The sequence below is a fragment of the Fistularia commersonii genome, chromosome 17 (assembly GCF_037954325.1).
Source record: "Fistularia commersonii isolate RoL2024-O1a breed Wild chromosome 17, RoL_Fcom_v1.0, whole genome shotgun sequence".
In the NCBI taxonomy this organism is placed as follows: Eukaryota; Metazoa; Chordata; class Actinopteri; order Syngnathiformes; family Fistulariidae; genus Fistularia; species Fistularia commersonii.
Window position 1 is genome coordinate 9,711,438 of NC_141300.1, and position 24,719 is coordinate 9,736,156.

The 24,719-nt window shown below is 42.0% G+C and overlaps 2 protein-coding genes across 3 annotated transcripts in view; both read left to right on the forward strand.

The window, feature by feature from the left end:
• Positions 1-11,704, forward strand: part of LOC147224999 (homeodomain-interacting protein kinase 3-like) — a 31,461-nt gene extending 19,757 nt beyond the window's left edge. Inside the window, exons 8-18 of the mRNA XM_086162970.1 lie at positions 2,541-2,725; positions 2,891-3,056; positions 3,472-3,595; positions 4,392-4,486; positions 4,809-4,963; positions 6,244-6,405; positions 6,487-6,840; positions 7,064-7,225; positions 7,691-7,959; positions 9,550-9,701; positions 10,536-11,704. Of these exons, the coding sequence (XP_086019096.1) occupies positions 2,541-2,725; positions 2,891-3,056; positions 3,472-3,595; positions 4,392-4,486; positions 4,809-4,963; positions 6,244-6,405; positions 6,487-6,840; positions 7,064-7,225; positions 7,691-7,959; positions 9,550-9,701; positions 10,536-11,105 (2,394 nt within the window). The 3' untranslated portion in view covers positions 11,106-11,704. The remainder of the gene's footprint in view (positions 1-2,540; positions 2,726-2,890; positions 3,057-3,471; positions 3,596-4,391; positions 4,487-4,808; positions 4,964-6,243; positions 6,406-6,486; positions 6,841-7,063; positions 7,226-7,690; positions 7,960-9,549; positions 9,702-10,535) is intronic.
• Positions 11,705-17,546: 5,842 nt separating this feature from the next.
• kiaa1549la (KIAA1549-like a) overlaps positions 17,547-24,719 on the forward strand; it is a 104,530-nt gene continuing 97,357 nt past the window's right edge. For both annotated transcript variants that reach the window (XM_086163002.1, XM_086163003.1), the window contains exon 1: positions 17,547-17,955. In XM_086163002.1, coding sequence (XP_086019128.1) covers positions 17,724-17,955 — 232 coding nt within the window. In that variant the 5' untranslated portion in view covers positions 17,547-17,723. The remainder of the gene's footprint in view (positions 17,956-24,719) is intronic.

Sequence of the window (24,719 nt, forward strand, 5' to 3'; positions counted from 1 at the left end):
CTTGTTGCATCATTACACTCGTGGTCGCATTTCCTGGACACCTGAGTAAAAAGGGGGTCGAAGCTGTCAACTGATCACCACCTGGTTGAGCTGGCGCCAATGGTGGGGGAGGGTGCTGGTCAGACCTGGCAGACACAAACGTAACATGAGGGTCTGCTGGGAACGTCTGGCAGAGTCCCTTGTCGGAATGAGTTTCAACTCCCACCTCTGGCAGAACTACAACCACAGCCCGAGGGAGGCGGGGGACATTGAGTCAGAATGGAACATGTTCCGTGCTTCCATTGTCAAGGCCCCAGACCGAAGCTGCAGCCATAAGACAGACGGCGCCTGTCGGGGTAGCAACCCTCAAACTCGCTGGTGGACTGCAGTGGTGAGGGATGCTGTCAAACTGAAGAAGGAGTCCAATCGGGCCTCTCTGGCCTGTGGGGCTCCAGAGGCAGCTGACAGGTACCGGCAGGCCAAGTGGCATGTTGCCTTGGTGGAGTTTGGGGAGACCATGGAGAACGACCTCGGATGGGCGGCAAGTACATTCTGATCCACCATCCGATGGCTCAGGAGTGGGAAGCAGTGCTCCGTCAACATTTTGTACACTGGGAGTGGGGCGCTGCTGACCTTAGCTTGAGACGTTGTAGATCAGTGGCAGGAATACTTCCGAGACCTCCTCAACCCCCTTGAAACGCCTTCCAGTGAGGGTGCAGAGCCGGGGGACTCTGGAGCGAGGAGAGGAGATGAGATGAGGTCCGCCCTGGCTTCCTCAACGCTCTGGATGCTGTAGGGCTGTCCTGGCTGACACACCTCTGCCGCATCGCGTGGATGTTGGGGACAGTGCAGCTGGACTGGCAGACAGGGGGGTGATCTCCCTTTTAAAAAGGGGGATCGGAGGGTGGGCTCCAACTGCAGGGGGATAACACTCCTCAGCCTCCCTGTTAAGGTCTATTCCGTATTCTGTGGTGCGGGAGAAGAGGGTCCGCTGGGTCGTTGAAACTTGTATCCAGGAGGAGCAATGTGGTTTTCATCCTGGCCGTGGAACAGTGGACCATTTCTGAACCCTCGGCAGGGTCCTCGAGGGGGCATGGGAGTTTGCTCAACCAGTCTGCATGTGTTTTGTAGACCTGGAGAAGGCATTTGACCGTGTCCTGCGGCCAATCCTGTGGGGGGTGCTCTGGGAGTATGGGGTACCAAACCCCATCATTGGACTGTTCGGTCCCTGTATGATTGGTGTCAGAGCTTGCCGGTTGTAAGTCGGACCTGCTTCCAATGAGAGTTGGACTCCACCATGGCTGCCCTTTGTCACAGAGTCTGTACATAACTTCTATGGACAGAATTTCTAGGCGCAGCCAGGGCATCGAGGGGCTCCCGTTTGGTGGCCGCAGGATCGAGTCTCTGCTTTTTGCAGATGATCTGGTTCTGTTTGCTTCATCGGGTCATGATATTCAGCTGTCACTGGAGTAGTTTGGAGCCGAGCGTGAAGGAGCCAGGATGAGGATCAGCACCTCAAAATCAGAGCCCATGGTGTGGCGTCTGCAGTGATGTAGACTGAGTACTGGGTCTGTCATTGTGAAAGGGGCGCTGAGCCAAAAGGCAGCTCTTAATTTACTGGTCAATCTACATTTTCACCCTCATCTATGGTCAAGAGGAGTGGGCAATGACCGAAAGAATGAGATTGCGGATACAGGTGGCCAAAATGAGTTACTCCACAGGGTGGCCGGACTCTCCCTTCGAGATGGGGTTAAAAATTTGGTCATCTGGGAGGAACTCGGAGTAGAGCCGCTGCTCCTCTGCATAGAGAGGAGTCAGATGAGGTGGCTCAGGCATCCTGTCAGGATCCCTCCTGGATTCCCTCCGGGGGGAGGTATTCTGGGCATGTCCATCTGGGAGGAGACCATAGGGAAGACCCAGGACATGCTGGAGAGACCATGTCTCCAGGCTGGCCTGGGAACACCTTGGGGTCCCCCCAGAGGAGTTGGGCTGAGGGGAGAGGGGTGTCCTTGGCCTCACTGCTCTGTCTACTGCCCCCGCGACCTGACTCCAGATAAGCAGGGGAAGATTGATGGATGGATGGATGGATGGATGGATGGATGGATGGATGGATGAATTTATAATTTGTATTTGTGTTTGTCAGCCCAAATACCTCGGTTTGTAATTGTGATATTTATTGATCTGTTGGAGATGGATTTTTAATGGATTTTTACAACAAAGGGCATGTTATATAGGCCCCGCAAACATAATAGTACTATGTTGCTATGCTCATCTCAAAAGCAAACTCTGGGAAGCATTCTAGAACACTTTGATTGTAAGAGTTCATGGTAAGAAATAAATTCAATCATTGATATGAACTTTCATATGGATGGAATTAATGAAGGTTTGTAGAGGCAAGGCTATTTCACTGAGTTGGCATGGCAGCTGAGTCAAGAGTTTTGGAGTGCTCTTTGGTTTTGAGAACTCACTTTTTGGAAGACGTCTTTTGGTAAACAACCTGATGTATGTGGTTCCAAAATGCAATGTTTCTCCATATCTGCTTTATTGGGTCCTTTTGTCAGGTGAACTTAGTCCTGAGCCTCGACAACAGTGACATGCAAGCAGAGAAAGCGGACAGGAGGGAATTTGTGTCTCTGTTGAAGAGCATGCTTCTAATAGATGCTGAAGACAGGACTGTTCCCTCCAGTGTCCTCAGTCACCCCTTCCTCACGATGACTCATCTGCTGGACTTCCCACACAGTAACCAGTAAGGCCACTGGTGCTAACATAAATGTGATATCTTCCATGTTTGTTTTCTGTCCTGAGTGGTTGGCATGGCTACAATTTTGTGGGCAACATAATTTACCTTAGCATGAATACCAACCATCGAAAAATATTCCTATCAAATAACTCCTTGTTTGCTCTCTCCCAGTGTACAGTCATCCTTCCGCATCATGGACATGTGTCATGGTCGCCCCAGCAATGCAATTTTTGATGCTTTGAACCAGAACACCATTCATTTCTCAAGAACCCCTGTAGCGGCACCTGCTTCCTCTGGCCTCCCTCTAGGGTTTAGCAACATACCAGTTCACACTCAGGTCAGACTTTGGGATTTCTACTGTTTCATTAATAGGGCAACCTTAATTTGATGCAACTTACGTTGATAAAATGAAATCGAAACTAGTACATTTTCATTTACACACCCTTAAGGAAGGCTCAGATTCTTGTAGGACAGAAAATTACTGTTGACTGGTGTTCTTTCCAAGGGAGGGAATGTTCCTTAATCGCTACAGCACTCTCAATAATTTAGCACTCGCGGATGCTTATCCTGTGTCGAATTCTTCATCTCTTTTTAAATGTACTTATTTATTAAATCAAATTATTTTTCTTTATCGATATATTATATTATATTATATTATATTATATTATATTATATTATATTATATATTGTCTTAATTTCAATAATTCATTTGATCTATCTACCACTAACTTACTGTGCCCTCTTCGATGCAGGCGATCACCCAATCTGCTTCTTCAGTGCTGCATCCTGGAATATCTCTAACGACTGGGAATGGCCAGTTTGGGTGCGGTGATGCATTCCCACCCACCCTCCTTCTTTGTCCCCCCACCATACAAGGTATAGTTGTGGAGGATTGCCTACTGTGGTTTAACTGCAAGTACAAGTACACATAACTTATACAAGCAGTATATTTTGAGCATTTCAGGGATAATAAGACATTTGCGAAAACAAAATTACTTTGTTTCACACTAGCACAAAGCATGTGTCATATTCAAATATTGTATAACAAAAATGTAAATGGATTTGGAAATAAAAATCAGCTAATGTGTGTGATGTAGTTTTGTTTATTTGATTTTTGTGATGCAAGCTAAGTATATCCTAGTTAAAAGCTGTTTGTGTCAAATAACAGCTTTGATAACAGTGGCGCCAGGGTCAGCATTTTGCCCATCAGCAAGAGTCCTTGTTGAATTCTGACATGGGGCCTTTCTGTGTTGACTTGGTATGTGTGTGTGTGGATTTCTTCAGGGTTATCCAGTGTCCTCCCATATTCCAATTTAATGCAGTAGGTTCATCCTGTCCCTGACTACATGATAGCTAACAGTATATGAATGAATGAGGGATTATCTGTTTAATTGTGTCTTACGCTTACTTATTCTTGTTTGTACAGCACGTTAAAGAAAAGAACTTTATCATAATTACTATTATTGTTACTACATGAAAGTCAAGGGACCACAAACTCAATCTCATAGCAGATTCTAAACTTAATTTTTCATTTATTGTTAGAGTGATACCGTAACGTCCCAAAATACTGCCTTCAGTGGAACCACAACTTTATTTTTTTTTGTGTTTATAGCTTTTCAAAAAAATCAAGCAGGATTACTGTTAATATTCTGTGTAATGCTTTAATTCAAAGGTAATCTCAACCAAGCAGCAGGATATTCAGTTCCAGTGGTAACCCAGGCCCCTCCCATACAGCCCCTTCCAGTGAGGCCTGGTGTTATAGCACAGGTAAGACAGATTCAGACAAAAACTGTTATCCTACTAACAATGCCAGAATATGAAGTACAGTTCTCGAAAAGCAGAATAGTTGTTAAGGCTGGAGTGGCAGGAATGGAAAGTAACTGAAAGTAATCTATGCAATAGTTTGGGTTAAAAAAAGGCCAATAGCACCTGGGTATCACTTCTGATTTGTTTCTGCAAAACATTCATATTTTTATTTTTGTCATGTCGACTCAATGTCACACATAGAAGTCGGTACTGTAACATTGATGATTCATTGAAATAATCAATACATAATGATGCTCATTATGTTCTGTTACTGTCCTCACAGCAGGCCTGGTCTAGTAGAGGTCAGCAGCTCCTTGTCCCTGCAGCCTGGCAGCAAATGACTGCAGTGGGTCCTCCCCCCACTCATCCTCCTCCACCGCCACCATCTGGCCTAAGTAATGATGCGACATCAGGATCACAAAGGATCTCTGACTGGGGGTGAGTTTCTGAGATGCAGAAGTTGGAGAAATTCAAATATTCACTGACTGCATTTTAGATACATTATGTGTACCAAGCAATGTTTTTACTGCTGCAGTATAAAAAGTTTACAATGCTATATTTCAGCTGCCCACAAAAGCTCATATTGTGTTCTGTAAGAGTTTGTAACTTATAAAGATCCCATGCAGCATGGGCAATCTAAAACACTTAAAGGACAGTTGACAAATGTTTTTAATGAAAGGCAACAAATTTTTCTTAAGACCTTATTCTCCTAAACATTTCCCATCTCCTAAACGATCTATAAAATATGATGAAACTTCCTGTATATTAAGAATAGCAGTTTTCTTTCAGTGGGGATTTTGACAAGTGTTTTAATAAAATACCATTTCTTAAAATGGGAAACCAGTTGGTTTTCCCTTTCAAAAGGTTTGTATTACTGTATTTCCTCTTTCAGATTCACTGATAATTTCCTAGCTAATTGGTGGGCGTAAAAATGAGAAGAAGCAGATTCCAGAATTTTTAGCTTCTCCCTCTAAGTAAATCGACAGAGAAATACTGTATAAGTTGGATCCCTGTCTGTCATAGCAGATAGATTGTGCTGAAAATGTCTCATGAATGTCACTGAAACCCTCAATGTCCATATCAGAGACCCAACACTAGAATGCAGGACATCTCAAAATAGCAGTATTTAAATTGTATTCCAAAATTCTGTTTGCACAGTGGGGGAAAAAACGTTTAGTCAGCCACCAATTGTGCAAGTGCTCCAACTTAGAAATATGAGAGAGGCCTGTAATTTTCATCATAGGTATACTACAACTATGAGAGACTGAATTGGGGAGAAAGAATCCAGGAAATCACATTGTAGGATTTTGAATGAATTATTTAGTAAATTTAGTCAACTACGAACAAACAAGATTTCTGGCTCTCACAGAACTGTAACTTATTTTGTAAGAGGCGCCTTAGTCCTCCAAATGTTACCTGTATTAATGGCACTTGTTTCAACTGGTTGTCAGTATAAAAGACACCTGTCCACAACCTCAAACAGTCACAACAAACTCCACTATGGCCAAGAACAAAGAGTTGTCAAAGGACACCAGAAACAAAATTGTAGACCTGCACCTGACTTGAAAGACTGGGAAGTGTACCTATGATGAAAATTACAAGCCTCTATAAACTTTTTAAGTGGGAAAACTTGCACAATAGGTGGCTGACAAAATACTTTTTTGCCCCACTGTAATTGTAAACATTTTTATATCTTTTTCCTGATACTCCTGATACAGAAAAGTTCGTCCTCGCAGCAGCCACTATACCACAGTGATGCAACAGCCCCTTCTGACCAGTCAGATGCCGGCTGTCTCTGCCCATCAGCCAATCAACATTGGCATAGCTCATGTTGTTTGGCCTCAACCTGCAAAGAAAAGGAATAGACACCATCATACCAGGTAACATTCCTAACCATATATTGCAGGTACAACTGCTTTATTCTTTAATTCATACCCAATATATAAATACTCTCTTTAAAGGAACATGTCCCACCTGAGCAACACTCACATATCCCAGTGTCGGGCACCCAAAATGGCTGATGATGTTGGTCAGGCAGTGGCAGAAAGGGATCAGCCTCAGAGGGAGGTGTCACCTTTGGGAACCAGACAAAAAGAAGTTCAAAATACAGATGAGGATGAAGATGATACTGAAGAGGAAGTGAGCTGCTTCAAAGAGGCAGTGCCAAATGATAATAGACAGCTACAGCGGGACGTGGCGGTTCTAATGAGTGACACACCAAGTCCAGCATCCAGTGTGATCAGCATCCACAGTGAACTGACTGATGGAGAGGAAGAAGGGGGGCCTAATGATCCTCGGGGCTGCTGTATGAGCGAGTGAGTAATATTAGACAGTCAGATTATTTAGATCGACTTTTGTCCTGATGATGGGTTCAGTGGGGGCATTGAAATGAGCCCCTGCATATGACATTGATTGATTAAAAAAAGGAAGGCTCTAAATGGTTTTGTGTTTCTCACAGGTTTTGTATAAGGAACAATCTTAGAGATGCGATTGTAACCAGCAGTCAGAAAGTATTAACTTACATTTTTCTTTGTGTAGGTGTAAAGAACAGTGTGTGTGTGAGGCTTGCAGGAACACAAGTGTGGCTATGGAGAGAGTGTGTTCCCTTAGCAGCCCTGAGAGCAGTCTCAGCACCAGTTCTTTTGCGTCCAACTCTGCTCAGTCCAGCCCGACTGCCTCACCTTGCAAGAGACCTAACAGGTAGACAGTTTTATGTGTTGTTGTATCTTACAGATGAATAGAGAAAGCAATTGTACAATGGGAGAAGTGCACTGGATTGAAAGGAAAAAATTCAGATGGCCACAAGCCTGACGAGCAGGACGCTGCAGTGCTCGATTTGTCTTTTGGTCCGAATATGAGAAAGCATTCAAATCGACTGACTGTTTAATTTTGTATTTGGGCAAACAAAATTGCCTTAGAAGTTTGAATCAGGGTCAAGTTTCCTCTGTGAAATACTATATATTTTCAACAAGTGTGCACTTTGAGTGATATGCATAATTGAGTACAAACTACTTGAATAGAGACTAGTCGCATGCACACCATACGTAAGCCTGTACACTTGTTTTTTGAGATTTGAACTCGAACAGAGCCATAGAGTGGAAAAACAAACATGGGTAAAGCTAGACATTGCCAGCTTGGTTAATATGTTACTTATCCTGTGTCCAGCATGTCAGAAGATGATGGGCAGGAGAGTGGCTGTGACACAGTGGAGGGATCCCCAAATTCTGACACATCAACCTCCCCATGTGGCAACAATCCTTACCTCAACAACAGTAACCACAACAACCGCCCGCACTTGGCTGCCATGGTAGCACCACTGCCCACCCCTGCAGTGCAGGGTCGGAGTCCTCGTGGAGTCAGGACAATGGTCGTTCCACCCATGAGAATGCAGAACAAAAACACTCAAGGGACAGAGGAGCGTTTCCAGAGAACTGGTAAATTTTGTCATAGGCACTAATACATTTGTTTGTGTCTTTATTGTCTTGATTGATATATGTGATTTAATTTTGTAGTAAACAGTTTGGTATTGAGCTGAGGAGCTTTACCAGTCTGGCCCTTATCAGATGAAATAATCATCAAATAGTATTTTGGATTTAACATCCGGAAATGTGTTTTTCTTGTGATTAATATGCCCTCATCTTGCCATCCCTCTCACGTGCTTTGCCAACTATGCTTTGGGGTTATCTGCCCAGCAAGTCATAAGGAAAGGGGTTACTGGCCTCTAGTGGGCCATAGAGGTCCCAACAGGTGATAAATAGACGCCAGAAAAGAACTGGCTGGACTGCAATTTGACCACATAGAGATGCATCCTAAAGTGGCAATGCTACTTTTTCCCTGAACATTTATGACTTTTCCTTCCTCAGAGTAGTACTTGAACAGAATGATTGTTCACCCTGAAGAGAGAACTTTTTATATTTTTTGGATTTGGGTGGACTTGTTTTTTTGTCATTTTAATAGTTTAAGTTTAGCCTAAAAAGATCTAAGCTCTCTTTTTACTAATTTACGATTACCAGTACCGCAAATCCACTTTGAGTGAAGGAAAAGGTGGATGCATTGAATTGTTCTCATGAATCAGCCTGTTTTTCTGTGCTGAGTCCTACTTTGCAGAAAAACTTGTCTCGAGGCACGGGTGTGTTATCAGTCTCTCTTTTCCAGAGATAATAATTCCAATTTATATTGGAATGGAATTATAACTGATACATATCAGTGCAATGCCCAACTTTGCCTCTTTAGTGTTTTTCTGAGTGCTTATAATCTATGTTCCCTTCTGAACTTGTTTTTTTTGATTGTCTACTTTCATGGCTGTCTTAAGGAGAACCTTTTCACGTTTGCTTGCTATTTCCGGAACATCAGCAAAAAAATACAGTTTGGCCATAAAACAGAATTTACATTTTATTCCATCACAATCTCATTTTGTTATGTCCGTTATTTTTTGCCAAGCAATTTGCAAAGCAGCTTTTTCTTAAATTACAAATGAAGAAACTGATTCCAACACAATAACATCATTGTTGAATTATCTTTTCTGCTCATAATTTTGATAAAGCAGACAGCAATTTACCCATCCATGTGGGGTTAATTGCAGAGTACAAATTTCCCCATGGGGATCAATAAAGGATAAATTATTATTATTGTTATAATTATTATTATTATTATTATTATTGTTATTATTATTATTATTAATAGTAATAATAATATGTGTAATATTAATTGCAGCTGTGGTTTTGCTGCATGTTTTAAAGTGTCATTTCATAATATTCAAATTCCACTATTCATTTTGCAACATTTATATTGACTGACTTCAGCTGGTTTAAAATCGGTCATCATGAAGTCAGCTTGTCCAGCTTTGAGAAATCAGTTGTCAAATCAATTTACACATGACATGGGTAATTCATCATTAATGGTCTAAATTATACACACTGATTTGCATGCTTGTCTATTTTAAGTTTGAGGTTGTTAATCTGTTGTTGTCATGACATATGTTCAAATGAATAATTTTTGAATAGTTTCTGCCTCTTGTCTGTCAGTCTCAGAGTCTTGGTCCCGCTCAAAAGGGCGGTGCAACATCGCAGGACAACAGAGCACTCCCACATCCGTCCCCCTCCTCCCATCCACACCCCTCGTGTCCTGGCAACAAAAAGTGACGGGGCAGCAGCAACACCCTCTAGGCTTTGGACAGGTCTTGTGTTTTCTTTATTCTTACAATGTGTAAAGATGTAGATATGAAAAATGTTTTAAATAAGATTAATGGGTGGACAGGTCCTTTTTTGTCAAACTGTTGACAGACATAGCAGTTGGATAGTCTTGTACTAAACGGACTTTTGATGCTGTGCTGCAGGATTTTTCCTCCATCTAAAAATGTGCCATGCCTTAAAGCAGGTTGAAAACCACCCCCTTAAATTACTCACCAATGTCCCTGCATTCCAAAAACAAGCAGATCTAGTAAGAATCAGTAATATGTATTATATTAAATCAATATCTTATTTATATTAATCTTGATTGCGTTAATCAGTGTGCAATACTTAAATCCCTAGCTATGCAAATAATACCAATGAAATACCTGTAAAAATAAATCCACCTCTGGACAAAAACCTACTTGATAGAAATGCATTGAATGGGCTCTGTGTAGGGCGACAGGATTTTTTAAGAAAACTAGTCATGTGATCTTACATCAAAAGTAGAAATTAGTTAGGTTGATTGCCAACTCACTGTGGAGACATGTCTCTCGAAAAAAGGAATTACCTCACTGATACTCTGAATCCCAGAGTGAACCTGAACTCACTAATCCATCAATCCTGCGTTATGATACAAAGCATTTGTTTACCGATTTCTTTTATTTTCTCTTAGTATACTTGGCTAAGTTAACCAGCTAGGGTCTAGCTGACAAATGAGACAGAGGTTATCTAACTCGAAGCACCGATGTCTTAACGCATCAGCGTCAAAGTGTCCGACTATTGCTCAAACAAACAAGATTGTGTTTAACGGATCGCCATTGTGTCATTTGCCCTCTTAGGTGCCGCCCTACGTTTCCAACCACAGCAGCAAAGAGTGGAACGGCAACTATGGCCCGCTACGGCCACACGCCTACATCCCCCCTACTGTTCACACACACCCCTTCACACACCTGCCACACAGCAGCCCAACACACACTTCAGGCGCCCCACGCACACACACCCAGGGCCTACAAACCCATACCCTGCTGTCTTATCCTCCCAGTGGCCCACTTGCCACCGCCCCCCACCCCATCATGCCTTCTCGCCCTCCTCCCCCCCCTCTCCTCCAGCACAGCTACAGCCTCTCTCACCCCCAGGGAGCTGCTGTAGTTCACCAGGTGACCGTAGGTATCAGCACCCACCACCACCACCCAGGACATCCTGCTCCTCATCCGCACAGGCTCCTCCCATCCCCGACTATCCACCCACATCACCAGCCCGGCTACGCCCACCACCCTCATCAATTCAAGCCCCCCTTCCCCCCTCCGCCACCACCTCCGCTCCCATACATGGCCTCGCCAGCCGCATACACAGGGTTTCCCTTAAGCCCAACCAAACTCAGCCACCACCCCCAGTTCTCGTATATCTGAGGAGCTGCATGGGGCCGCAGCAGTACCTTGTGGTGACCAAGAGCAATGGGGCTGCAACCTGGGCAGGTAGACCTAGCAACAGAGCGCAAATCCAACACTTGTGATGAAAATGATGATGATGATAATGATTGTGATGATGACAATGATGATGATATAATGATGATGATGATGATAATGATGATAATAATAAAGATGAGGAAGAGAAGGAAATGGGAACATGAGGATGAAAAATAATGAGGTTATGAGGAAGAAGTAAAAAAATGTTCTAAAGAAAATCATTGGTATTTTGAAGACAGCTTAATCCACTGCCTCTTTAATCTGAAGGTCTAAAAGTAAACTATTATGTTTAATTGTTACTGGAGCTTTGATTCTGAATGAAAGAGCACCCAGAAAATCAAGTTGGGCTGTTTTATGAAATTAATGAAATACCTGTTTCAAAGAGAGAATTAATTTAAAAGATGAGGCCATTGGAATTTAAGAATGTGTCCTTTGCACATTACCTCTTGTCATTTGTTGTCTATGAAATGTTAAGAGAATCTGATCTCAATTGTGGTTGGAAATCTTTTAATGCTGTTTGCTGTCACACTGCTCAATCTCCCTTACCCTTTATCTCTGTTGCCTTGTAGCATGTGCTTGCCAGTCGGATCTGTTGAATAGGCCATCCCAGTCTGTATTAACCAGGATTGAATGGTTCTGTCTCTCTTTCAGGCAGTCTTTGCTACTGCCATCTCCTAGTGCCTTAAAAGCAGAGTCTATGACGCCATTTCAGGAGTTTATAGATTGTACATTTAAGCAGGCTTGCAGCACTTAACCTTCAGACTTTCAATATGATGGGCTTGTTGCCTAAATACAAGGATTCAGCTTGTGTTTAAACTGGCAAATGTTTGACTTCAGTTTGTTTTCTAACTCAGAGTATGGATTTACTTTAGCTAGAGGCTGCACATTTAGGGCTTTGACTGAATGAGCTTTTTATGTATATAAAGAGTGATTTGATATTTTGATAATCAATTTCTATTCACTATAGTACTTAATTCATAACAGTATTGTCACTGTTTACTGTAACTGCAATACAATCTAGATAGCCTCTGGGTTGCTGTGTTTTGTTTTTTTTGCTAGACTTGCCTTTACTGTTTTAGAAATTTGGGAGTGGCATAGATTAAAAAGAGAATTTGTTTTTATGTTTTTACCTTTTAATGCTTCTCAGTGTTTGGAATAACCTATTAACCTACAGTATCATTGCTGGGCTATTGAGTGTTAAAGTTATATCAGTAATTGTTTCAAATATTCATGTGAGACAAACCTTTTGTCCATGTATTAAAGCCTGTTTTCAGTTTTGATACATTCCTTCAGGGTGGATGCAGAACCTTGATCTTTTTTTCTCGATTATTTTGGTTTTGCATTTTGTGATTTTGTGGTTTTTGTATGGAGTATAACTGCGCCGTTAAATGTTGTCATATCAACTGGTATTTTTCTCAAATCAGCACCAAAGACATTGTTCATCAATCATTTCTGAAGCATGGTTGATACCATTTCTCCGTTCAACTCCAGCAAACTGTTGCAGATATCAAACATTGGAATATATTATGAGATCTCTATTTTAAAACTGAGGTTGAGGTTTTATTTTTCTGAGCTATGTTTGGCAAATTGTATTTGGAATGTATAGATGATAAGCTGCTATGTACTGATTATCTGCCACTTCGTAGCTGTGAATTTAGATGATTATCCTCACTCTTGCCTGCAATTCTCTCTTTGTATTGTAGTTCTAGCAACTAGATACAATAGAAGTGGGTTTTATTTTGATCATAGAGTATATTGAATGCGATTCCTATATGCTAGTGCCTCTGTATATTAGCTTTGTTGTTTTGAAGTGATTGTAAACTGCTGTAATGGAAGTTGAGTTGAGTTGAGTTTTTTTTTGTTTTGATTATTATTCTGTTGCTTTTTGTGTGTTTGTGTGCGCCTTTAGCATCAATATTTCACCTTGAAAACATAGGCTGAGTTCACTCTTGGATTCTGTAACCAGTGGGTTGTTGACATATTATTGTTTTTATTCACATGATTTGGCTTTTTTCTGTCATTCGGCTGTATTTGTAACTCTTTGTACTGTACAACTAGTGCCTTTCTAAAACATGTGGCTGGCGGATCTCGCATTGAAATCTGAGCGGTCACAAATGTGGCAATTAGTTCCTCCTTGTGGGATTGGCTCCTATTTTCACACAAAAGCCCAAAGTGGTTTGTTTGTTTGACCAAAATGAGGTCTAACAACAATCTTTTTTTTCAGAATCCTAAGAAAGTACACATCAGGGAAAGTTTTATTGCGCTCACCAAGAACACCGTGCAGTACTCAGAAACATAGGGCCTGGACATACACAAATGCAAAGCTTTACTGTCACCGTGAATGTATTTGTGGAAGTCAAAACATCTGTGTTGTGTGCACAGATGTAATAATAGATGGATTTCTGAGGGCTTAACAGAGTTTTCTCTCAGTTTGGGGTCGTTATGTCTATAGCTCCTGTATGCAGCTAATACCATAGTAGATATGACTTTCAGTCAGGGGTTCTTTCAAAATGCTTTATCTGTCAATCATAGTTTAGGCTATATGTTGCCCAATCCTTGTAATTTATTGTAATGGTTTTGCTACCTTGCTTAAGTAATGGATGTATTTTGTGTACTTGTCTAATATGCTACTGTGTTCATGAGAGGTTGCACTATTCAGTCTGGTGTGCAGCCACGAGTTAGACCTGAATATGTGTGTCGCAGCACAGTAATCTGTACTTCACTTATATTCTGTTGGTTTTTATCCATGTGGCGATAGCCTCTTTCATCAGTCCCTAATATGTTTCTTTTTTTTTTTTTTTTTTTTTGGTCAGCTCAGCACCTGTGATGAGATGAAAACAGTTCTCACTCTGGCGATGTCCCAGGCCATAATCCCCACCACATTGGGTTGATTACTTTAAACTGATAATCCACTAGCCATGCAGCACTGTCAAAGTCAGTAGAGGGTTAGGCAGTCCTATATCCAAAGCTACCGGCACATGGAGCCGTGCTACCTTAAACAATAAAGCAGGTCTGAGGACTTCCAACAATTATTCCCAAAAAGATCAAGGGGAAACTGAGTGGTCTTTCTTCTGACACACTTTTTTTTGTCCCTGTTGACCTGCATTTACCTGGCAAGCATTTTTAAAACCAACCCAAAAAATGGATGTGAGTGTTTCATTTGGGTCGTGGGCTGTACCAGAATAGTGCTCAATTAGAATCCTAAGATGTTTAGAATAGACTTTGTACAACAGCTAATCAATTGGTCAGATGTATTGTATTTAGTCACAAATATTTAGACGCGATTGGTTAATTGAAACTGTCACTGTTTTAAATGTGTAGATTTGTGTGGCTTTATTATTTTATGGTTTGTTTTGTTTTTATTGATATTTTTTCCTTAAATGCTACACTAGTTTGACATGTAGCAACTGCACTGTGCAATATACAACGATATGAGGACTGGGAAAATTATTATTGTTTGGCTGTAATAATGTGTGTCTTATCAGTTTGCGACCGTTCCCTTTCACCCCTTTAGTTCTCAGTGAGTTTCAGTGTGACCAAGCCTTATTTACTTGGCACAGAAAGCGGGTTCCTTCTTGGTGACTCTTATTGGTGAGTGTCAAATTATAAATTGATGGTGTACTACGTCAAGATTCACTTTGAATTAAAAAAGGTCTTTTGCTTCACTCAATGTATGATGTATTTCTTGACAGTAGATTTTTTTCTGAATAAGTTACTCCTTTACAGTTTACTCTTTACAGGAGGGTAATGTGGCCCCTAAAAATGAGTACTATCCCCTCATTGACCGTGAGCTAGATGGATGGAAAAGCCAACTCATTCATCTGAAAGTGGTTGGGGCTGCCACGGTGCCTATCCGATGCTGGTCTCTTTGGAAAGAACATGCTACAGCAGCCACTGCAGTCACAACAGTTGGGCTACATGAAAGAGAATACCAGGGTGGCTCTCAAGCTAAGGGAGTCCACAGACGACTCAGTAAGGAACGCTAATGGCAAGGTTCTAACGTCCCAAGTGGAATGCCCGGACCGAGATCGTCCAAGCTGTCTGCCGGCTGCCCCAGACAGAAAGATCAGGCCTACGATGGGGAGAGGCACAACGCTTCTGGTCCAAGGCCAACTGCAAAGAAAGGAAGGAGATGGTGGTGGCAGAGGTGGGTGATGAGGATGGAGGAAGACCGCTAAAAGATCAAGGCCGTGTTCCAGGATCGGCAATCGAGCTGGACAGCCTGGGAGGGAATCGTGAATAGGAACATCAGTTGGTCAGACGTGTGGAAGATCCCACAGGCACAACTCAGCTTCTTCATAGGTTCAACCTACAACACGCCTCCCTGCCCTCTGAGCTTTTCACCAGTGGTTTGGGAGCGAGGGATACTGCGTGCTCCAGGACATCTTGTCAGGCTGCAAGATTGCACTCTCTCAGGGGCGCTATAGATGGCACCCTGACCAGGTCCTGAGAAAGCTAGCTGAAGTGCTGGAGGAGTGTTGACAGGGTAGCAAAGTACCACTGTCAGCATAGGACCCCACCATATTTGTCTTGGAAGGAGGAGTAAGGAGAAACACCAGTCCAAGAGCAAGGCCCTTCTCCCCTGAACAGGAGTGGAGGGTTAACCTTGACAGGCATCTCCAGTTCTCCACGGAGATCACCACCACATCTCTCCGGCCAGACATAGTTGTGTAGGAGCTGGAGGAGGAATTGAGGCCACCTTCGATTGCAAGAATGCCAAGTAGTCAGAGCTGAATGCTGAGTGCTGGGAGGCTGGCTGGAAGACAACGGTCTACCCAGTGGAGGTCGGATGCTGAGGCTTCTTGGACTGTCAACCACGTACCTCTTAAGGGATGCAGGAGTGCCCGGAGGAAAGTTAAGGAGGGCAACAAAGGACCTGGCAGAGGAGGCTGAAGCGGAGGAGTGTTTGGCTCTGGCTGAGGAGGAACGATAGGAGTTGGATGAAGAACACCTAACCCCAGACAACAACCGCAGGGGAGAACACCGATCAGCTGCAGGTGGAGACAGGGAGACGCCCCTGTCACTGCTCCAGCGGAATTGTGGAGTGAAATGTTGGTGAATGGTGGTTTCTGGCTGATGACCCTGCAGCTGACCTGGAGGAGGTGTGACCGGCAGCAATGCCAAGCAGGTGGTAACATCTTACTGTACAATCCGGTGTTAAAAGAAATGCTGTGTGTCTGTGTGTATACAGTATATACATATAAAGAATATTTCAGGATTTTTTATCTCACAAAGCTGGTTTATGTCTCTACATGTTCTGTTAAACTTGTTAAATGACATCCTGCCTTAAATATATATTAGAGAGGTAATCTCACAGCCTCCATTTTCTTCCCTTTGTTTATTATTTAATAGAGGTTTTTAATCATCCTCAAGAGTTCTGCATTTTTTTATAAACCATGGATTTTTTTTAAATCCATCTGCAGAACAAGGAAACATCTTTTGTAAGGTGATGGAGACAATGAAAAACTAGAAAGAAATCACCCTCACATTTACAAGAAACTATCCCAAATGTTTGCATGACTTTCTCAAGCATTAGCAAGCAAGTACCAAAAATTAATGGAAGGCAAGCTGAAAATAACCACACAAATAATATTGCATTGAATAAAAGAAGAAAAAAACTCGAAATTGAAAATATATGGAAGACGCGGGGATGGAATGAGTTAGATGGAAAAAAAAACAACCACAAACTTATTCAAAATGTTCTGCTAGTCTTCCAGCCGCAAGTAACTTTTTTTTTAAACTTTTTTTTCCCTCCCAAAATATCTTTGCGAGCACATTTGGCTCAACGGGAACAGAAAATTCCTCGGTAACGAAGCCGGAAGGGTGCCTCGCCTCTTAGCTGCCACTAGAGGGCGCTGACGCTCCACTTACTCAGCGTCACAGCTGCACTAGCGTCACAGCCTCCCTTGATGTTTTGTTTTTCATCTTTCTGATGTTATGACGCTATATTCAGCGTGTACCTTCATTAAATGGTAAGGCAAACGCATTAATCCCCACAGTTACTTCTTGAGCGTCGGAGCTTAACCGTTGTGACTACTTTTCTTTCGATCGAAGCCGTAATCTCACCGCTCACCTCCTCTTTTGCTAGAATCTGTAAAGTTCTCCATGATAAACCCAAATCGGATGTGACATAGATAAAGAGAGGGGTTAATTTTCTGTGACTTTTCAGGTTGTTGTCAACGATGCTGAATAGATATGATTTAAAAGATAATATTCGTCTCGTGTAAATGGTTAAAAATGCTCGCTTTAACCTCATATTTGACATAATTGTCGCTCTTATTTTGAAGGCCACAGCTGGCTTCCGGTTTCGCCGCTGCACAGCTGTGTAGCGGAGCTATGGAGAGCGCCTTGCGGCCAGAGTAGGGACTTCACCCGACGCGCGTCCGCACAGACACGGTGTGACAGGTGAAGGGAGAGTGAGAATCGCTTTGTCCCCCTTCGTTGACCCTTGCTGCTTCCCCGGTAGTGCTCATGGAGAGCGGCGCCCCGCTTGTCCGCACCGGAGGCAGGTCGATCGGACGCCGTTAGATGTTTCCCCATTCAGGATTAATTGGTTGACCAATGGCTCCCAAACATGCGCTCCTCTCTAGCGGCGGCGGCCCCGGAGTCGGAGGGGTAAATGCGAGCAGAGACCCCTCCACCGTCTGGATCCTGGACGTCGGGATGGTGACCGTCTGCTCGCCCTGGAGCGGGAAGAGGACGGCGGGGGTGCCGGATGGGATGGTGGCCCGCTGGTTTGCGGCCGTCGGCGCGGTGCTGATGCTGATCGTCCGCTGCTCGGTGGCCGCTGACGGTAAGTCGCCAATGCGCGCTTTGTGTTTTTATTTTTTATTTTTTCATTACACAACCGTTAAGAAGGCTGTGTTTCCGCGATCCCAAGGAGAATGCGGCCATAAACTCTCCGCATCTGCTTTGAATGTGAAGTCTCTTGATTTATACTATTAAATGGGCTATTAATATTAAATAGAGATTGTTTGACAGACGCGCGTATCAACCCAGTACGGCAGTAGAAAATCTCGATGGGTGTCTTGTGATCCTTTCGTCCAAGTTGACACAATAATTTGAAGGATTTAAAGCTTCGGTGTCTTGTTAATGCTCTGTTGGGCTAGATAAAGAGCCCCAGCCGGAGCGCGCAGGAGCGGCGGCGGCGCCGCGGCGCACCAGGGGGCCGCTTGTCTCCCGACGTGTCTTTGGACTGAGCAGAAAACTTTCCTCTCTTTTTTTTTTCTTTTTTCCACAAATTCATTCACGGAGCATTGAGCCCCCGTGATCTTCATCCCCCCGTGCGCATCCATAGGGGACGTTTCACAGTCGACTCGAATTAATAATTTATTATCTCCGTATTCTTCCGAGGAAATAACACCGAAATAGCAGCAATATTACCGTCACACACTCCTCTGAGGAGCTTGGACGCGGAGGTTCCTTTACACGCCAATACGCTCCTATTTTTATGCCACACGTCATGTGTTCTTATAGCAAATGTGAGAAATTCAGTAGAACATCTTTCGAAACTCACAAGAAAAGATTTTCACTACCCCGTCCTTTTAAATCGATATATTTTGGGGATTAAACTAAGTGTTTACCCAGTAAGTTTTTTTTTTTTTTTTTACCGATCACAGGGAGATGCAATGCTTGAAAAATAATGCGAACCGGCCTTCAAATAAGTGATAAATAAATCAAAGGAAAAAAAATCAGTCAAATTATTTCAAAATCTCTAAATAATCTGAAGTCAGCGAGAAATTACATGCATTTTTATGTGTCAAGAAATGACTTGGAGATGCCACGCTTGGAGTACCTGCCTTGAAATAAGTGATAAAAGAAAAAAAAAGAGGAAATGATATCAAAATCTCAGAATAATCCGAAATTCACAAGTATTTACCTGGATTTTTATGTTGCAAGAAAATGACCTGGAATTCCAGAGGTAATGACTTTATTGACAATAAGAAGAATATACCTCAAAGTCAGACTGGAAATTCAAAATTGACTTTGTCAATAGGAAACATAAAAAGATAAATAATGGAGTAACAATAAACAAATTAATATGATTACATGAAAATATTAAAAAAATGGTGGCATGGTAGCACTGTGATGAGCATTCCCTGGCTTGATTCCCAAAGGGTGTCTTTCTGTGTGAACTTTGCATATTTCCTGACCCTGCGTGAGAATTAGAGAGTGAATAATTGTATATCTCTATATTTGGCTCTGCGATCAACGAGTGAACAGTCCAGGATGAACCCCGCCTCTTGCCCAATGACACCTAGGATAGACTCCAGCACCCTCGCAACCCTGAGTACAGCAGTTAAGGAACAAATTAAAATAAAACAATCCAAACATGCTTTTGCATGATCTTGTCAGACAATGAGCTCAGACACTAAATGTGTTTTATTTTATTTTTTTTCCCCGTGCATTGGTGTATAATGTAATACGTCATGCATAAACTCTAGAGGAAACCGTTTAATAAATGACTATATTCCATGTAATTGCTTGACTCTGTTACTTAATAGACCCCAACCTTCATCTCTGCATCGCTGCTATTCATTTTAACCATTCTTAATTGCCTGAAAGTTTGATGGGGTCCAGGCGACTGACCAGCACGTTGTCAAGCTTTATTAAATTGTCAGAGGATTACACCCTGTAGGAAGGATATTAATATCCCTGATTTGGTACAAAATAATGCAATGACCCTTCTTTAAATTCCAATTAACATGAATACCAAATACAGAATGAATTAGTCAAACAATGGGCAAAAGTCATGAAGGAAGTGAAGCTTTTTTGGCAGAGGTTTTTGAATATTTTGTCTTGTACCCGCCACTGAATGGAATATTGATGCGGATTGACAAAGAGCCAAGGATGACATTTGGAATTCTTAAATGTCAAATGCTCTACCATTTTTCTAAGTAAGGATGGCAGAGCTGTTGACAATTTTCAGAACAAGACACAGAGTCGCTGAACTTTTCAAAGTGTTTATTAATGCGTAGCTCGGCAAATAATGGTGTGAAAAGAAGAAAAAAAGAGTGCAAATATACAAGAGTCAAGCCTCGCCTAAACAAAGGAATTACTTTTATTCATTGCCTATAGCTAATGCATATCCTGCTGTCAGTCACATGGGTTCTGGAGCCTATCCCTGCTGTCATTGGGTTGAGAGGCAGGGTTCACCTTGGACCAATCACAGGGCCACATATAGAGACAAACAAATATTCTTCCTCTCATTCAATTATCATATAAAGACGTGTAACCATTAACACATCATAAGGGAACATACAACCATTCATTTGCTCGTTCATGCGTTTGGACTATTTTATGGTTCCATTTGAACTTTCTGCATGTTTTGCAGCACTATGCCACCCCACCATTCAGTTCTCCTTAGTCAAAATATTCACTTACTAATATTTGGAGATTGGAACAGAAATTGGATAGCTAAAACAATTTTTGGTCAAAAAAAACCCTCCCCTCAAAAAAATAACTGATATGAAATGTGAGAAAGTGAGTGCCCAAACAGACAAATACAGGAAAAATCTACAAATATGGCAAAATCAAACAGACAAATAAAGCAGAGGTTGCCACAGAAACTCAACGCAAACTGTCATGATGCAGGGGAGAGACTTAGTGTTTCAGAGTTTCCATTCACATCTGTATTAAATTGTCCCTCCCATATTAAACTGAGAAACATTAAAATTCTGATTATAAAAGTAAAATCCCTGGCTAATTCTTCTTTCAGAAAAAAAAAACACACACAAAATAATGTTTAAAAAGAATTACCTTGAAGGCAATTATTATCATTATTTCTCTGCATCTCCCTCAATAGACCCAGAGCTTCTAATAACTAATGCAAATCTCCTCACTCTGCGGGAGAAACTTTCATAAAGCTGATTAACTGAAGACCAGATTTCTATTATCACAGCTTTTGTTTGGAGCAAATGCTACAGTGCTGGCCCGCACTCTCACAATTCTAAGGTGAGCAATTATGACAGAGGTTCTCCAGAGGATCATTACATAAAGATGAGGATTTTCAAATCATTTGCTTTATTGCCAAAAAAAATACCTGAAAGTTTGTCAGGAATTACCTTGAAGAATACCATGGAAATCTCAAGATAGCCTGCAAGAGAGAGGACCTCCATATCCTAAAACAATACGCATACATTTCTCAAAAAATTACCTAAAAATCCACAACATATAACCCAGAAGCAGAAGCAATAGTTAGAGATAATAGTTAATGGATCACCTTGAAAATGTGAAGAAAGAGGAGAAGAAAAATGTGCTGGCAGGTCGGAACGATTGGAGAAAAGTGTCAAGGGAAAGGAAAGGTGTACAAGACAGTGGTCAGATCAGGGATGCTTTATAGACAGGTGCATTGAGGAAAAGACAAGAAGCAGATCTAGAGGTAGCAGAGATGAAGATGTTGAGGTTGTTTTTGGGAGTGACACTCCCTAGGTTTTCAGGAATGTAAAAGAGCACATGTAAGAGGAGAGAAGGTCTAAGAATCCAGACCGAGACTGAGGTCATATACAGAGGACGGGTAGTGAATATGCTGGCACAAGGATGCCGGGAATGGAGCTGCAGGGAAGGAGGCCTAGAGGAAGACCAAAGATACAGATACAGCAAACAGGGTTGGAGAATGGAGGAGGTTGATTCACTGTTGCGAACCCTGAAGGGAGCAGCCAGAAGGAAAGGAAGAAGACCTAGAAAATGAGAAGAACAGCCATCAAGATTCATCACAATATTCAGTCAAGACAATAGTTTTGTTATGTTTGAAAAGTCAACTGTTTCCAATTCGAGCAACTTGGTCCATGTTGTGAATGCTGGCAAAGCCACTGAGGTAAACGGTACCTGGTTCTGCTCCCAATCTGTCTTATCAGACAGCGATGACAACTCGTGGTGTTGATCATCCGCACCTGCTTCCCTCCTCGGTTCCTCCCTGATCATCTGCACCTGTTCCCCTGTCCGGTCCGCAGTATATATGTCGCGTGAATCATTTTTGCTCTGGTTTTTCGGTTTCTCCTGTTTCCACATCCCAGCCTAACATCAAGCGTCAGGTCTGTTGATTTTTTTTTCTTTTTTTAAATTTGTGTTTCCTCTGTACTTTATTGAACACTGTCAAGATTAACCACCGCCTCGGCCCTCGAGGCGCACGTTCGGGTTCTCTTCGCCTTGCCGTGACGTGACCTTATTAAATGAACAAATTTGACAATTGATGCCACAGATACAGAGCAGGAGATTGTCTTGAAGTTAAATCCCCTCTTCCTCAAAACCATTTCTTTGTTGTTGTGCCACTTAAGAGCGCTCTGTTCTGTTGCTCGAGGGAGATTTTTAGCTCTCTTACCTGGTCATTCAGGCAGTCATTAGATCTTTTTGGTAAAACAAAAACATCTCAGGGCTAAATTCTTCCTGGAACATGTCTGAATACACTATATATCTGTGAGAATTTGTCTGCTGGCACATACTGCCCAAGTGTGTTTGTGTAGGTGTAGGTTTTCTTTCATAGTTCCACTGAAATCTTCATCTTCAGTCAATAGCTGAGATCTATCGTTTCTTGTTACTATGGGAACAGATCAGGCAGTAAAAATATTTCTTGTCGTGTGTTTGCGTTTTGACAGTCGGGGATTGAAATAATATCAGAGCGAGTGCCAGGTGAGTGTGTAGCCTGCTAATCAGATGACACGCCGGGGCGATTCGCTGGATCCGAGCTCAACTCAAATGTCCAACCGGCCGCTGATCTGCTTGTTTCCTGCTGTGGATTAATACTATATTACATGATTTCATTTCCAAAAGCTAAATAAATTAGAAAACACCTTGGTGCCTGCTGATTACTATTGTTCTTAACGGAATTTGTTTGTATAATTTTCTAATCATAGCCTGTTTTGTGTCTTGTTTGGTCATTTTCTTTTACTCTTAATTCCAAGTAACCTCACACTGGTCTACTTCACCAAGAGCAAAACTATCTTCTTTTTTACCCAAACAATGTTAGGTGTCCAGATGTGGACTATTATTGTTTGCCCATCTTGAATTTCTTTCAAATTGCAAAAAAAAAACCCCAAAATAAAACCGTTTATATATGCCATTACAAATTGACCAGGGTTCAAGTTACATTTTATTTTTTTGAAATGATTTTCTTCACTGAAGTAACCTTTATCCTACCTTTTTTGAGTCTTTTCAAAATATTCCCTGTTTTCTTTCATATTGGCCCTAAAAAAATAGTCCCATTACTTCCCATTCTGAAGGATTGGCTTCTAGCTGGGTACTTATGGTGAAACAACAAGGATGGGTTCTATTGCACTGGTGGGAGAAGCTCCTTTCTCTTTCCATCAGTTTGTCATTTAGGACCCTGGAGGGTGCTAACACTTCCCGGTTCATTAAAGCAGCATTTTATGAAATCTCCTACAAATCGCTCCTTTTTATGAAACTAGCAGATTTTCATTCTACTTGGACATTTTGGGCTGCTGTCCAATCAAACATTTCAGTGTTTCCCTACTGCACCTATATGCACCAAGTCGTGATGTTAAGTTTCATTAACTTAGACGCATTCATTTAACATTTCATTATTTTTTCGTACTCGAGTCTTTATTATTTTAAAAAATAAAACAATTTTAATTAACTGACAGTTCATACTGGGAATAAAACATGGTCAAGTCCAGAAATATTCTTCAACATTAATCAAATATTTCAGTTATAAGAAAGGCTGAACATCTGTTTAAAGGTTAAGATGAGTAATTCACTTTTAAGGCTTTCCAGGTTAGATTAGGTTTTCCAGCTATGTTATTTAAAAGTGTGAGACTGGAAACCAAAATGCCGCCACTAATACATCACTTTGTCATTGAAATCTGATGGCCAGAATCCGAATGTCTAGTTGTTTTCTCTGCTTTAATGGGAGGTGTCAGACAACCCACCGAAGTGTTACAACCTGGGTGTAACAGTGAGGGTCGATTGGTGAAGGAATCACCGATAGATCCCTTTCTGATCTTTTATCTGCTGTCGTCGATGCAAGTCATCAATAGTGCCGATTGCAGACGGTAACACCCGGCTCCTTTTGGATTCCTGAAGTGTCTGAGAGCTGCTGGATGATCTGATGTCTAAGCTTAAACTATACAAACACCTCTGTCAAAAAAGAAACAGACTTAAGAGCAGATTCCAAAATTTGGTTGCGGTTTAAAGACCAAACATCAAGTCATATTCAATATTTTATATGCATTGTTGTCCGATCTTATATGCACCCTGGTGTACAACTGTAGGGCGTTGGTCTAAGTTGAAAGGGTTTATGTCAAATCATTCATTCATTGTCTATACTCCCTATAGATAATTGAGCTGGACCCTATTTCAGCTGTCATTGGGCTAGAGGCAGGCTTCCCCCTGGCCCGACGGCCAGTCGATCACAGGGCCACATAGAAAAATAAAAGTCCTGTTTCTGTGCAATTAAGAGTCTCCAATGCATGTTTGGATTGTGGGGGAGGAGACCCACGCAAACACGGGGAGATCATGCAAACTCCACACAGAAAGCCTCCCTTTTTGGAAATAACTTTCTTGCTGAGAGGTGTAAGCTCTAACCACTGTACCACCCTTGGT